Source organism: Hyla sarda, chromosome 1 (genome assembly GCF_029499605.1).
Source record: "Hyla sarda isolate aHylSar1 chromosome 1, aHylSar1.hap1, whole genome shotgun sequence".
Taxonomy (NCBI): domain Eukaryota; kingdom Metazoa; phylum Chordata; class Amphibia; order Anura; family Hylidae; genus Hyla; species Hyla sarda.
The window spans coordinates 320493040-320509476 of NC_079189.1; the positions used below are offsets into that span (position 1 = coordinate 320493040).

At 44.0% G+C, this 16437-nt stretch overlaps 1 protein-coding gene across 8 annotated transcripts in view; it reads right to left on the reverse strand.

Annotated features, from left to right (window-relative positions):
• Nucleotides 1-16437, reverse strand: part of TMOD1 (tropomodulin 1) — a 151782-nt gene that overhangs the window by 29648 nt on the left and 105697 nt on the right. For all 8 annotated transcript variants that reach the window (XM_056519026.1, XM_056518988.1, XM_056519044.1 and 5 more), the window contains 3 exons: nt 15109-15198; nt 14586-14716; nt 411-518 (listed from right to left, as the gene is read on the reverse strand). In XM_056519026.1, coding sequence (XP_056375001.1) covers nt 411-518; nt 14586-14716; nt 15109-15198 — 329 coding nt within the window. The remainder of the gene's footprint in view (nt 1-410; nt 519-14585; nt 14717-15108; nt 15199-16437) is intronic.

Sequence of the window (16437 nt, forward strand, 5' to 3'; positions counted from 1 at the left end):
TCGATGAGGGTCAGACTGTTGCCACTTTCTGCTGAACAGTTAATTGAAGAAGCTGTGGCGCTCAACCAGAGTGCAGGGTCCTATTGTAAAAAATTATTTACATAAGTGTATACGCCACAAGCTTTCTCGGCCTATATGATAAATGAACATTATAAACATAATGTGAACATGTGTTCTGCAAGTTATTTTTATGGTTGAAGAAAGCATCTATGATATTAGGGAAGGCTATTTATGCAGTTTTTCATGCTGTATATCACTAGTCAGCTCCACAGGTTACATGTTATGTTAATAAGCATATTCTGTAGGACATGTACAGTCAGGTAGTCTGTTGTAATGAGGACAGACATGTGCAGCTCTATAAAAGAAAGCCTATTTTTATTCTATAATGACAGCTCAGGTCCATTACTTACAAATGCAACAGGATCATTGCTCCTTGTTCCCACAATGGTGAACTTCTTCACATAGGTATTATTTTTCATTGCTTCAGCATAATCTTTTAATGTAGGTATAGGAATGTTCTACAAATGGAATATAAGTTATAAGCAATAAAACAGAAGAGATATGCAACGAAGGCTAATATTTACAAGCATTAAAATTCTAAATAGGGCTTACATTAAATTCAGTCAACAAATGTGTCTTCTTGCAGCGTACTATTGGAGTTCCATGAAAATTTGGGTGAAAGAAGTATGAGGAAATGCATTTCACTTTATTTATTAATGGTTTTTCCCTGTAATTTCCCTCCTGTTTTTTTTTTTTAGGCTGTTTTCCTTCACACAAAGCAGCAGCCGACACGCCCCCTCCATGTATTCTATAGAGATACATGGAGGGGGCGTGTCCACCTCGGCTTCCTGCGGGGGGTCACGCCCCCTTCCTAAGGACTTCTGGGATAGTGGGATAGGGGGACTAGGGGATAAGTTGTATTTAACTGAAGTACTCCTTTAAAATGATAGCCATCTTTACATGCTTGTCTGTTAATGTACTGCTTTAAAAAACACATCAAACTTTTTGTAAGAAAAAGAGTAAGCTTAAAACTGTCCTATACTGACCCCTATAACTTTCCTATTTTTCAAAATACAGGGTTTTTTTGAAGGCACATTTTTTGCACCGTGATCTGTAGTTTTTATCAGCACTAATTTTCTATATATGTGACTTTTTGATTACTTTCTATAGAAAAAAAAAAAAAAAAAAAAAAAAAAATATATATATATATATATATATATATATATATATATATATATAGGGAGGCTCACTGTCCTATAGTTACTTATAGACCAAGGTGTTCTGAGTGAAAAGCCACAACAAAAGATTTAATTGGCGCTCAAAGTCAAAATGGATAAAAGGAGTTAGAACGATTACAAAAGGAACAAAAGATTAAGTAAAATCTACCAATGGCAGATTTATTAGTTAACAAAACTTAAGTGAATCGGGTGAGACACAGGGACCTTCTGACTCACTCAGGAACAGCTGATAATATTATGTTATAATATGACAGGAAAATATGAAATAAAAATATGAAATATCAATATTGAATAATAAAAATAAACATAATAGTCACCTGCATAAAACCAATAATTCCAAAATTGCAGCTGCACATGCAAATAAGTTACACTGACTTGGATATTATTTGTTATCGTGTCACATCAAACTTGTGCTGTACTTGTACAACTCAATTAATCAATAGCTGTGCAATAGTGCTAGATATTTTTATTTATTATTTTCCTGTCATAATCTAATTGAATGATGAAGTCACCGGATTGATCACAGTAATGAGGACCAACAAATCAAGTTGTACATTTACCAGAAGGCACTCGCAAGTAAACAGCCAAACCTTCTAAAGATTGGTTGAGGCGTTCTGTCTAGCCATGGGTTTCCAGGTGGAAGAAGTACCCAGTTTTTTCCAAAAGCTCTTCAAAACCTGGGTACAAATTGCACCCCTCTGTCAGAAACAATGTCCCTCATTTACTAAGAGTGGAGTGTAGGTTTCTTTGTGGGTTTTAATTTCCTACAATTTATTTTCCACGGTTTTTACTAAGGTTTCCCTACATTTTCCACTTTCCCTACACTTTGCTTTTTTTTTACACATGCTCTGATCTGTCTTGTTTTCCTCAGCTGAAATCCACCACATTTTATGTGGAAACCTTAGTAAATATGTAGTTTTTTTGTGAAAATGTCGGGAACACGCCCCTTTTCTGGGACCATGCCCCCTTTTACCAGCAGCTACACCCCTTTTTCCAGTTTTCTTAGCAAAATGGAGAGTTAGTCTGGGTTTTTTCAATTCTGGTGCAAATTCTGGCACAGACAGAAATTCTGGCGCAATGCGACAGAATCTGGCGCACAACCCTACAAAACATGTCGGGTTTGCAATAGTAAATGAGGGCCAGTGTGTCTAGGGAAACCACACAGAAGTATGACATGGTCTACAGAGAAGCAAAACTCATGGCATTTGGTAGTTTACATAGGGGAATATACAGAATCTGTCAACTACCAACATTTTCCCCAGGGACACAGGTAAATCAAGTCCATGGATACATGGGACAAGGGTCTCAGAGAAACGGGCAACAGACAAAGTTTAGCCACAGGACTAGCTCTAGACATTTTGGACCGAGAACACATTTCATATGCAGAAATAGATGCAACCACATCCCTGCACAAAGTAGGCCAACAGAAGCATGATTCGCAGAATTGACTGGGGACAAAGAATCTGTCTTATGGAAGATTTTCTGGGACCAAACCTTGGTTAAAGGGGTTATCCAGGAAAAAAAAAAGTTTTATATATCAACTGGCTCCAGAAAGTAAAACAGATTTGTAAATTACTTCTATTAAAAAATCTTAATCCTTTCAGTACTTATGAGCTTCTGAAGTTGAGTTGTTCTTTTCTGTCTCAGTGCTCTCTTATGACACGTGTCTCGGGAACCGCCCAGTTTAGAAGAGGTTTGCTATGGGGATTTGCTTCTAAACTGGGCAGATCCCGAGACACGTGTCATCAGAGAGCACTTAGACAGAAAAGAACAACTCAACTTCAGAAGTTCATAAGTACTGAAAGGATTAAGGTTTTTTTAATAGAAGTAATTTACATATCTGTTTAACTTTCTGGAGCCAGTTGATATATAAAAAAAAGTTTTTTTTCCTGGATAACGCCTTTAACTTTAATTTCTAAACTAATGGCAGAGACCACAATCCCAGGTGGCAGAATATTCTCAGGTTTGAATACTGTTGCAGGACTGACACACTTTGTTACAAGGCATTAGACTTAACATTATTAGGCTATTAAAAACAAACTCAAAACTGGTGAAAACAAAGTCCAATGTGTCAGTCTAGAATTAATGAGTTTAGCAGATTTAAGGTAAATCAGGTTTTTTAATTCATAAAGCTCCTTCCAAAAATTGGCTCTTGTAATTCTTCTACATATAGGAGAACTTTCTAGAGAAGAATACACAAGGTCAGAGCTGTGTGTGCGCAGGAGTACCCTGGTAGAATACAGCGAACACACACTACCTCTACTTTAATCACGAACAGCTTAGACGGGCCTCAATAAACTACCTCTTTAAGGTAGGGTCACATGTGCGGTATTTTGCAGCGTATTTGCTGCTGCGTATTTTCCTACCCACTGAAGTCAATGGATAGCAAAATCAGCTGGGTATTTTGCTACCCACTGACTTCACTGGGTATGAAAATATGCAGCAAAATACAGCACGTGTAATTCTACCCTTTAAGCTTTAAAAGTTGCTCAGCTCCCTATAATTAAAGCACAGACAGAGGCCACCATCTTTCCCCCCGCTCATAGAAAACATGTGCCCTCATGCGGGAAACAGAGGAGCGAATATGGACTTTTTTTAAGCACTCCTGAATATACGTTTTCAATGCTTGTCTAGCCAGACTGGAAATATTAAACCTACATTTTTAAACTGTGAAAAAAATTGTTTTAAGTATCACAGATCTCATCAACTCCAAAGAGACTGTATAATATTTTAATGGACTCTATCAAAGTACTTCTATTCCATTAGAAGGAGCACTCAGGTTAAAAGTACTTTTTAAAGGAGGCAATGTATTAGTTTACATTAATAGAGAAGAGGCTTTGGTATCCTTCCAACTCTTCCTTTTATTTCACAGATATAATCTTTTGTCTTTCTTCTGTTCAATAAATTAAAGAGTATTTTTTTCCATTTTTAAAATCCTAATTTCTTGTTTTCATTTGCTTTCTGTTTTGTAGTAGTAGACTCTTAAGTCTTAAGTCTTTTCATTATAAGTAGAGATGAGCGAATTGTTGAAAAATTCGATTCGGCCAATTTGCCTAATTTTCCCCCAAAATGTTTTCGGTCCCAATTTATTTGTGGCAAATCGCTATTAAAAATGGCTATTTCTGGGCTACAGAGAGCCTCAATAGGGGTGTAGAACACTTTGCCTTGTCATAACACGCATATAGTGAAATAATACTGTTATTCAGTATAACATTACAGGCAGATTACAGGCATTGCTATTAGAATCACTGCCGCAGAGCGTTTGTATGTGGCAGCAGGGAGACCATATGGCGTCAATATTATAGAGATTAAAGAGATTTTTTATGTAATTTTTATTGAATTTAATTTGAATCTATTTACATTTTTTGAGTATCCATTCTGGAGAGCATCAAGCTGGCAGTCCACCACGAGGCGAGCTACCAACTGTTCCAGCCCCTGCCTCTCAGTGCCCCTGCCCCCATCCCCCCACCTCCCGACTGTCTTACGCTGTGTGGAACTGCAAATGTTTCATTTAATGAGTTATGGCTCATTGTTATCGCTCCAACCTGTTTCAATGGATTCTTGTGGTAATTCCAGAGGTAAGGTATTTTTTTTTTTATTTGTCCGATTTGATTCACTCATCTCTATTGAGGACACATTGTAGGGCAAGTCTGGTGCCAGCAGCCGCTGTAATTCCAGCTCCAATAGTGTAAAATTTGGTGCAGTGCATAAGTTGCTGCAGTGAAAAAGCTTGTACTTGTATCTTATAATAGAGCTGGCGGTCTGCTGCTAGGCCAGATACTTCCTGTCCCAGCCCCTGCCTCTCAGCGCACCCCCATGCTCATGACTGAGTGTCCACTTCAAAAGGGAGGGACTGCAGCCCCAGCAACTTGGACAGGAGCACATTCAGCTTCTGTGCCGTTGCATAAGTGGGCGCATAAAGCTAGAAGTGGCTGCAGTGAAAAAGCTCATACTTGTATCCTAAAATCGAGCTGGTGGCCTCCGCAAGGCGATCTACCACCTGTTCCAGCCCCTGCCTCTCAGTGCCCCCCCCCCCAACTGTGAAAGTGCAAATATTTCATTTAATCAGTTATGGTTCATTGTTATCACTCAAACCTGTTTGATAAGATTCTTGTGGTAATTCCACAGGTAATTATGATGTCGACGACCATAGAGCATCAGTCTTGAAAAGATTACATCGACTTTTTAAATTAAAGATTTTGATTAGATTCACAAGTTTTATGTCCCGGGTACTCAAAACATTTACTCTGAACTAATACTGTATGATCACAAAACTCAATATAACATGGAGTCACATGGCGGCACAATGACAGAGCTGAGAGGTGGCAGCAGCTCGACGAGACCATAGGGCCTCACAATAGAAAAGATTAACGATATTTTAGAAAATTTAAAATGGAAGATTTTAGAAAGATTAACATTTTAAAAGTTTAATTTAAGGTGCCATATGGTGGCACAATGATGCAGTGACACAGATTGGAGGTGGCAGCAGCATGACAAGACCATATTCTGGCAGAATGACACAGCCTGGAATTGGCGGCAGCAAGATAACGACCCAGCCTGGAGGTGGCAACAGCCTGATGAGACCATAGGGCCTCACAATTGAGAAGATTAAAGATATTTTTGAAAATTTAAATTAAAGATTTGAAATAGATTACCATAAACATTTTTAGGTAATGTCCCAGCAGCATGAGGAGACCTTAGGGCCTCACAACTGAAAAGATTAAAGATATGTTTTAAAATGTAAATTGAACATTTTAAATAGAAGATTGCCATAAAAATTTTTAGGTAATGTCCAAGCAGCATGAGGAGACCACATGGCGGCACAATGACACAGCCTGGAGGTGGCACCAGCATGAGGAGACCAAAATGTGGCAGAATGACCAAGCCTGGAGGTGGAGGTGGCAGCAGCAAGAGGAGACCATATGGTGACAGAATGACAGAGCCTGGAGGTGGCGGAAGTCTGACGAGACCATAGGGCCTCACAATTGAAAAGATTAAAGATATTTGTTAAAATTGCATGTGGCCATGTTAACATCCTCCGGATATTTCATGAAAAACTGCCACACCGCAGAGTAGCTGATTTCCCCCCCCCCAGCAGTCCTCACTGACTGACTGCTACTGCTGCCGACTGCTCCACTACCTCCCAGGCAGGTAGGCTGCCGCAAAGCAAGTGGTCTACCCCGGGCACATTTGGCTCCAGACTTCCCACTGCTGCCACCATGCTGACTCCCAACTATGCTACCACCTTGCTGGCTCAACTGCTGCCTCACAGGCAACCTGCCACCCTCTTTTCCTGATGATGATGAAGCCCCTTCTGCACCTGGCTCCCAAGTGCCATCGGCTTCATCATGATTAAGTTGTGTCAGCACGTCGCTGATGTCTTCCTCAGGTTCCTTAACAGTGTGTGCTTCACCACCTACCACTTCACTCTCCTCATCACTACTTGCCCACCTAGCGAAGGAAGCGGAGGATGTCTCCTCCACTTTTTCGCTGGGCAGTAGCTGCTGACTGTCCTCTAGTCGATCATCCTGACTAAAAAGTGGTGCTGAACCCACAGCATAGGATACTTCTATGGGGGAGGGAACAGCATAGGACAATTGGAATTGGAGGACAGGGACTGCTCCCAGGCCATGCCAACTGAGGGTTGTGTCTGAGGAACCCACCGACTGTTGACTGGGGGTGACAGATGTTACTTATGATGAAGTGGATGACCGAGTTAACCAGTCAATGACAGCAGATGGGTTACTGGTCGAGACATGACCGCCAGCTGATACCAGGAGCTCAGGCCTCTCGCTGCGACTCCTGCTGCCACTTGCCTCTAGTTTGCTCCGACCTCTGCCTGTGCCTGATGAATTTAGGCCTCTCCTCTGTGCACATCCTGGCACTTCTCTGTCTGACATACTTAGTGCACTTATGAGGGGAGTACAATGCGCTCGAGTACGCTTAAAACAGTATTTGTCTACAACAGCAGCAGGTGTGTACTTTTGGCTGGCCTTTCACAGTAACTAGGCCCTTGAGACTTTAACAAGGACAAAATCGTACACCACGTTGAAGTACGTATGTGGTATACACTTATGAGGGGAGTATAGTACGCTCAAGTATGCTTAAAACAGTATTTGTCTAGAACAGCAGCAGGTGTGTACTTTTGGCTGGCCTTTCACAGTAACTAGGCCCTCGAGACTTTAACAGGAACAAAATGGTACACCACATAGATGTACACCACGTAGATGTACGCACAGGTTACACTTACTAGAGGACAATACGCTTTTAGTGCTCTGCTCACCCTATCTGGCTGGCTACTATTAGCTTTTCAGTTGTTGTACACACCAGTGCTGCAGCACACAGTCGCTGTGTACTACACCCAAAATTGCACTTTCTCTCTCAATCTTACTCCCTTCCCTATCAGTGCTTCTAGGCTGGATTTGGGCTTGAGGTGAATCACTTTCTCTCTCAATCTCTCCCTTCCCTATCAGTGCTTCTGGGCTGGATTTGGCCTTGCGGTGAATCGCTGCTGTAAAAAACACACTGCTCTCTATCCCTCTCTTTCTGCAATAGAACACTGATGTGAGTGTTACGGGTGCGCTGCGATAATGTCCCCAGCCGGGATGCGATTCGCGATGCGGGACGCGCCCACTCGCGGTGCGCATCCCGACCCGCTTACCAGACTCGTTCCCCGTCTGTGCTCCCTAGGGCACACGCGCGCCGGGTCTTTGCGATTTAAAGGGCCGGTGCGCCACTGATTGGCGCATGGGTTTTAATTAGTGTCTTCACCTGTGCACTTCCCTATAATACCTCACTTCCCCTGCACTTCCTTGCCGGATCTTGTTGCCATTGTGCCAGTGAAAGCGTTCCTTGTGTGTTCCTAGCCTGTGTTCCAGACCTCTTGCCGTTGCCCCTGACTATGATCCTTGCTGCCTGCCCTGACCTTCTGCTACGTCCGACCCTGCTCTTGTCTAATCCCTTGTACCGCGCCTATCTCAGCAGTCAGAGAGGTTGAGCCGTTGCTGGTGGATACGACCTGGTTGCTACCGCCGCTGAAAGTCCATCCCGCTTTGCGGCGGGCTCTGGCGAAAACCAGTAGCAACTTAGAACCGGTCCACCGACACGGTCCACGCCAATCCCTCTCTGACACAGAGGATCCACCTCCAGCCTGCCTAATCCTGACAGTAGATCCGGCCATGGATCCCGCTGAGGTCCCGCTGCCAGTTGTCGCTGACCTTACCACGGTGGTCGCCCAGCAGTCGCAACAGATAGCGCAACAAGGCCACCAGCTGTCTCAACTGACTGTGATGCTACAGCAGCTTCTACCACAGCTTCAGCAACCATCTCCTCCGCCAGCTCCTGCACCTCCTCCGCAGCGAGTGGCCGCATCCAGCCTCCGTTTATCATTGCCGGACAAGTTTGATGGGGACTCTAAACTTTGCCGTGGTTTTCTCTCGCAATGTTACCTGCATTTGGAGATGATGTCGGACCAATTTCCAACTGAAAGGTCAAAGGTGGCTTTCGTGGTCAGCCTTCTGTCTGGGAAAGCCCTGTCATGGGCCACACCGCTCTGGGACCGCAATGATCCTGTCACTGCCTCAGTACACTCTTCGAGTGTCTTCGAGGAACCAGCCCGAGCCTCTTCTGCCGAGACTGCCCTGCTGAACCTGGTCCAGGGTAATTCTTCTGTGGGCGAGTACGCCATCCAATTCCGTACTCTTGCCTCCGAATTGTCCTGGAATAACGAGGCCCTCTCCGCGACCTTCAAAAAAGGCCTATCCAGTAACATCAAAGATGTGCTGGCCGCACGAGAAATCCCTGCTAACCTGCATGAACTTATTCATCTGGCCACCCGCATTGACATGCGTTTTTCCGAAAGGCGTCAGGAGCTCCGCCAGGATATGGACTTTGTTCGCACGAGGCGGTTTCTCTCCGCGGCTCCACTCTTCTCTGGTCCGCTGCAATCTGTTCCTGTGCCTTCCGCCGTGGAGGCTATGCAAGTAGAGCGGTCTCGCCTGACACCTCAAGAGAGGACACGCCGCCACATTGAGAACCTATGCCTGTACTGTGCCAGTACCGAACACTTCTTGAAGGATTGTCCTATCCGACCTCCACGTCAGGAAAGACGCACTCCGACTCCGCACAAGGGTGAGACAGCTCTAGGTGTGAACTCTGCTTCTCCACGTCTTACTGTGCCTGTGCAGATTTCTTCTTCTACCTTCTCCTTCTCAGTTGTGGCCTTCTTGGATTCCGGATCTGCAGGAAATTTTATTTTGGCCTCTTTCATTAACAGGTTCAACATCCAAGTGACCAGTCTCGCCAGACCCCTCTACATCGCCTCTGTTAATGGTGAAATATTGGACTGTACTGTGCGTTACCGCATGGAACCCCTCTTAATGTGCATTGGACCCCATCATGAAAAGATTGAATTTCTGGTCCTCTCTAACTGCACTTCTGAAATTCTTCTTGGACTACCTTGGCTTCAACGCCATTCCCCTACCCTCGATTGGACCACCGGGGAAATCAAGAACTGGGGTAATACTTGCCACAAAAAGTATCTTATGTCTGCTCCCAGTCCTGTCAGTCAAAACCCTATGGCTCCTCCGATACCTGGTCTCCCCAAGGCCTATCTGGACTATGCTGATGTTTTTTGCAAAAAACAAGCAGAGACTTTGCCTCCTCACAGGCCTTATGACTGTCCTATTGATCTCCTCCCTGGTACTACTCCACCCCGGGGCAGAATCTATCCCCTGTCTGCTCCAGAAACACAATCTATGACGGAGTACATTCAAGAAAATTAAAAAAGGGGATTTATCCGCAAGTCTTCCTCCCCTGCTGGAACTGGATTCTTCTTCGTCTCCAAAAAAGACGGCTCCTTACGACCATGCATTGATTACCGTGGTCTTAATAAAATCACTATAAAAAAACGCTATCCCCTACCTCTTATCTCGGAACACTTTGACCGCCTACGTGGCGCCAACATCTTTACCAAATTGGATTTAAGAGGTGCATATAATCTCATCCGCATCAGGGAGGGGGACGAGTGGAAGACCGTATTTAACACCAGAGATGGACACTTTGAATATTTGGTTATGCCTTTTGGGCTTTGCAACGCCCCTGCCGTCTTCCAGGACTTTGTAAATGAAATTTTTCGTGATCTTTTATATACCTGTGTTGTGGTCTACCTGGACGATATTTTGATTTTTTCTTCCAACCTAGAAGAACACCGCCGGCATGTCTGCATGGTTCTTCAGAGACTTCGGGACAATCAGTTATATGTCAAAATGGAAAAATGTCTCTCTGAATGTCAATCTCTTCCCTTCCTAGGATATTTAGTCTCTGGCCAGGGACTCCAAATGGACCCGGACAAACTATCAGCCGTATTGGATTGGCCACGCCCCTCCGGTCTCCGAGCTATCCAACGTTTCTTGGGGTTTGCCAATTACTACAGACAGTTTATTCCACATTTTTCCACTATTGTGGCCCCAATTGTGGCCCTAACCAAGAAAAACGCCAACTCTAAGTCCTGGCCTCCTCAAGCGGAAGAGGCGTGCAACCAACTCAAAACTGCCTTTTCTTCTGCTCCCGTACTCTCCAGACCTGATCCATCTAAACCCTTCTCACTGGACGTAGACGCCTCCTCGGTGGGAGCTGGAGCTGTACTCCTACAGAAAAATTCTTCCGGACATGCTGTTACTTGTGGTTTCTTTTCTAGGACCTTCTCTCCGGCGGAAAAAAACTACTCCATTGGGGATCGAGAACTACTGGCCATAAAACTGGCTCTCGAGGAATGGAGGCACCTGCTGGAGGGGTTCAAATACCCATTTATTATATACACCGATCACAAGAATCTCTCTTATCTTCAGTCTGCCCAACGGCTGAACCCTCACCAGGCTAGGTGGTCGTTGTTCTTTGCCCATTTTAACTTTGAGATTCATTTTCTCCCCGCTGACAAGAACATTAGGGCTGACGCTCTCTCTCGTTCCTCGGATGCCTTTGAAATGGAAGCCTCCCCGCAACACATTATTCCTCCTGACTGTCTGATCTCCGCTTCTCCAGCTTCCATCAGACAAACTCCTCCAGGAAAGACCTTTGTCCCTCCACGCCAGCGCCTCAGGATTCTCAGGTGGGGACACTCCTCACACCTCGCCGGCCATGCTGGCATCAAGAAATCCGTCCAGCTCATCTCTCGTTTTTAGTGGTGGCCTACCCTGGAAACAGATGTTGCTGATTTTGTTCGGGCTTGTACAGTCTGTGCCCGGGACAAGACTCCTCGCCAGAAGCCTGCCGGTCTCCTCCATCCTCTGCCTGTTCCTGAGCGACCATGGTCTCAGATTGCTATGGACTTTATTACAGACTTACCTTTATCTCATGGCAACACAGTTATTTGGGTGGTCGTTGATCGTTTTTCTAAGATGGCACATTTTATTCCTCTTCCAGGTCTTCCTTCTGCGCCTCAGTTGGGCAAACAATTTTTTGTGCACATTTTTCGCCTTCACGGGCTTCCCACGCATATCGTCTCGGATAGAGGCGTTCAATTTGTGTTGAAATTCTGGAGGGTCCTCTGTAATCAGCTTAAAATCAAATTAAACTTCTCGTCTTCTTATCATCCCCAATCCAATGGGCAAGTGGAAAGAGTTAATCAGGCTCTTGGTGACTATTTGCGACATTTGGTTTCCTCCCGCCAGGATGACTGGGCCGATCTCCTACCATGGGCCGAATTCTCGTACAATTTCAAAGTCTCTGAGTCTTCCGCTAAATCCCCATTCTTTGTGGTGTACGGCCGTCACCCTTTTCCCCCCCTCCCCACTCCCATGCCTTCTGGTTTGCCCGCTGTTGATAAGGTGACTCGGGACTTTTCCACCATCTGGAAAGAGACTCAAAAATCTCTCCTACAGGCCTCATCCCGGATGAAGAAACATGCCGACAAAAAAAGAAGAACTCCTCCTGTCTTTTCTCCTGGAGACAAAGTGTGGCTCTCCGCCAAGTTTGTCCGCTTTCGTGTCCCCAATTATAAACTGGGACCACGTTATCTTGGTCCTTTTAAAGTCAAATGCCAAATCAACCCTGTCTCCTACAAACTTCTTCTTCCTCCTTCTCTCCGTATTCCTAATGCTTTTCATGTCTCTGTCCTTAAACCACTCATCCTTAACCGCTTCTCTCCTAAGGTTGTTGCTCCTACTCCTGTCTCCGGGTCCTCTGACATCTTCTCGGTTAAAGAAATTCTGGCATCCAAGACGGTCAGAGGTAAAAAAAAATTTCTTGTAGATTGGGAGAATTGCGGCCCGGAGGAGAGGTCATGGGAACCCGAGGACAACATCCTTGACAAGGACCTTATCCACAAGTTCTCGGGTTCTAAAAAGAGGGGGAGACCCAAGGGGGGGGGGGGTACTGTTACGTCGAGCGCTCCGGGTCCTCGCTCCTCCCCGGAGCGCTCACGGCGTTCTCCTGTTCGCAGCGCCCCGGTCAGACCCGCTGACCGGGTGCGCTGCGATAATGTCCCCAGCCGGGATGCGATTCGCGATGCGGGACGCGCCCGCTCGCGGTGCGCATCCTAACCCACTTACCAGACTCGTTCCCCGTCTGTGCTGTCCCGGCGCGCACGGCCCCGCTCCCTAGGGCGCACGCGCGCCGGGTCTTTGCGATTTAAAGGGCCGGTGCGCCACTCATTGGCACATGGGTTTTAATTAGTGTCTTCACCTGTGCACTTCCCTATAATACCTCACTTCCCCTGCACTTCCTTGCCGGATCTTGTTGCAATAGTGCCAGTGAAAGCGTTCCTTGTGTGTTCCTAGCCTGTGTTCCAGACCTCTTGCCGTTGCCCCTGACTATGATCCTTGCTGCCTGCCCTGACCTTCTGCTACGTCCGACCCTGCTCTTGTCTAATCCCTTGTACTGCGCCTATCTCAGCAGTCAGAGAGGTTGAGCCGTTGCCGGTGGATACGACCTGGTTGCTACCGCCGCTGCAAGTCCATCCCGCTTTGCGGCGGGCTCTGGCGAAAACCAGTAGCAACTTAGAACCGGTCCACCGACACGATCCACGCCAATCCCTCTCTGACACAGAGGATCCACCTCCAGCCTGCCGAATCCTGACAGTGAGTGGCCGCAAGATGGCTGCCGATTATATAGGGCTGTGACATCACTTGGGTGGCTGGCTGCTGATAGGCTGTATGTGATTCAGGGTCATCCCACCGACCCTTGTTCCTGCCTTCCCAGGATTCCTTGCCCCATGTCCTCACATGTGGATCCGCCATTTTAGATGCCCTGGAGCCTGGACCGCACTAAATGGAGTTTAATGAAGTGAATCGAATTTTTCCTGAAAGTCGTAACGAATTCTGATTCGTCAGATTCGATTCGCTCATCCCTAATTATAAGAATAGTGGCCCAGATTCATCACTTTGCCCAAGATGAAAACTGTTGTGATTTTCCTATAGCAATCAATCACAACTCATCTTTCATTTTACTACAGCTCATAAAGATATGAAAGCTGAGCTGTGATTGGTTCCTTTGGGAAAATCAGACAGTTTTTTTCTCAAAAGATTGATAAATTGGGGCCAGTCTCTTTCGCATTATACACAGAAAAACTTCTGGGTGACACACGTGTCCAGTGTTTGCTGCGGAACTAGTTGTCACTACATGAATAATAGCAAACTGTAATTATTTGCATTGAAATGGGTCATCTAGATAATGTAAAAATGGTTGGTTGGCAGCTTTCCACATACTGCAGATAACAGTAAGGTAGATAGTAACTACAAAAATATAGTAATATTGTGCATATGTAGTTACTACAAATGAGTTTCCTATATGTCTATAACTGAACCCTATAAAACCGTCCGTACAGTCTTGTAGAGGTTAGTGTCCCATGCAAACAATATACCCATACCATGTAATGAGCGGACTTTAATCTGTAAAAAAAAAAACATTTTTGTGCATTCCACAGTATCGGAGAGGCATGGCCAGGGGACCACTGCTCCTATATCACAGCCGCTCTTCCCTTTATGCCTGCAGACAAACTGCGTATGTGGTGTATTCCTCAATTCGCATTCGCCGTTGGAAGACTGCCCTGTGTGTCAATCAAAGGGCAGAACAGCCCTAATGTAGGAGTAGAAAGACGCTGCAGCACAGGAGACCCCTGACCATTCCTCTGTGACATTGTGAAACATAAAAAACATTCTTTTTTACAGAATAAATCCACCACATTACGTAAAGCATGGGAACACTAAGACCTGCTAGAATGTGTGGGTGATTTAAAAAGGTTCAGTTAAATGACAGTTGCACTTTAATATAGTGGGGCTTCCTGCAGTTTAAAACCTTTCAGGATATAGGACAGTTGTATAAACTAAATTTAACCTTATGACTGCATACCCTTATATTGTTCAAATTAACGTCTTCAAGGTCAGGATCATTGTTTTTTATTCGTTCCAGTGTATCATCCACATCTGTTGAATTAGGTTCTTCATCGGGAACTGGTTTATATTGTGTTGGCTTAATTACACCTATAAAAAAGTTAAACATTTTTGCAGTGTATTAGTTAACCTGAGATTCTACAATTCCAAACCCAGAGGTGATTACAGTTATTGGGTTTCATTTACTAAAAAAAACTAGTGTAGACAAAAAGTAGTGTTAAAACAGACCAATGAGGTCCCAGTTAGGATCTCAACTTGGCATCTGCCCGGTATTTCAACTTAGGCTATATAGATAACATCTATGCTTAGGCTTATATTTATTTCATTTAATAAATGTGTGTGCACAGAAACAACATCTGTATTAAACAAATAGAGCTGTCCATATAGGAAAGCATAGGATGTGCAGTGCTATAATGCACAATGTGACAAATTATAGCGATGAACATGCAGACTTTGATTCTAAAGCACTGAAGAAAACTTACTGTTTAATCCTTCTTTATTGACTATATTGCTGCTTGCAAGGGCTTCATAATACTGCTGGTTACTCATCAGAGTGTGCATTCCTAGGATAGCTGAGAAGGAGACAAAAGTAATATAAAATTACACATATATATATATATATATATATATATATATATATATAGTGAGTTTACTACTCATTTCTTTCATTATTATGAGCAAATATGCATTATAATAAGTGTGTTCTAGGTGCTTTATATAAATGCAGTATCCCACTTTATAAGGAATCCCCCATGTCATTGATGCGAGAGTACCTAACATCTAATACCAGGAGAGAGGGCACAATTTTTTTTTGTATTATCCCAAAAAGACTGAGTGATATTTTCACTTTGTATAGTAAGGTGAAATCATTTTTTAAATGGTACATGGCAGGTGGGGGCCCTAAAAAAAAAAATTGCAGTGGGGCCTAGAGCCTTAAGTTTTGCCTCTGCATTCTTGTACTACTGTATTAACAGACATGGACAAAATAGTTGGTACCCTTCTGTTAAAGACCGAAAAACCCACAATGCTCCCTGAAATAATTTTAACCTGACAAAATAATGCAGAAAAAGTTCCTGAAAATGAAGTGATAAAAATCAGACATTGTTTTGAATTGTGGTTCAACAGAATAATTTTGAACAAAATAATTAAAGTGACCTGTACAAAAATGATGGTACCTCTAGAAAAAATAGGAAATATTTAAAAATAGGGACATGTGTCCTGCAATTAGCATCACCGGTGTCTCCAAACTTGTCATCAGTCAGTCTGCCTACTTGTAGGGTGAAAAGTAGGCAGTGTACTGATTGGTATCATGGTGTGTACCTCATTGAATGTAGACCACAGAAAGCCAAGGAGAGAATGGTCTCAAGAGATCAAAAAGAAAATTATAGCATGTTAAAGGTAAAGGCTATAAGACCATCTCCAAGCAGCTTGATGTTCCTGTTACTACAGCTGCACATATTATTCAGAAGTTTAAGATCCATGAGAAGTAGCCAACCTCCCTGGACCTGGCTGCAAGAGAAAAAGTGCTGACAAATTGGTTACCACTCTTATTATCCTTATCTTCAAAGAGCCTAGAACAACTTCCAAAGACATTAGAGGTGAACTCCAAAACTCTGGGCACTGTATAAGCCAAACTGGACCTAATTGATGAAATCCAAAAAAAAGTGAGACTGAAATCTGTCAAAATGCACTTTGACAAGCCACAGAGCTTCTGGGAAAATGTCCTTTGGACAGATGAGACAAAAAGCTAAAGCTAAAAAAAATAAAAAATAAAGCTTTTTGGCAAGTCACATCAGCTCTATGTTTTGTTT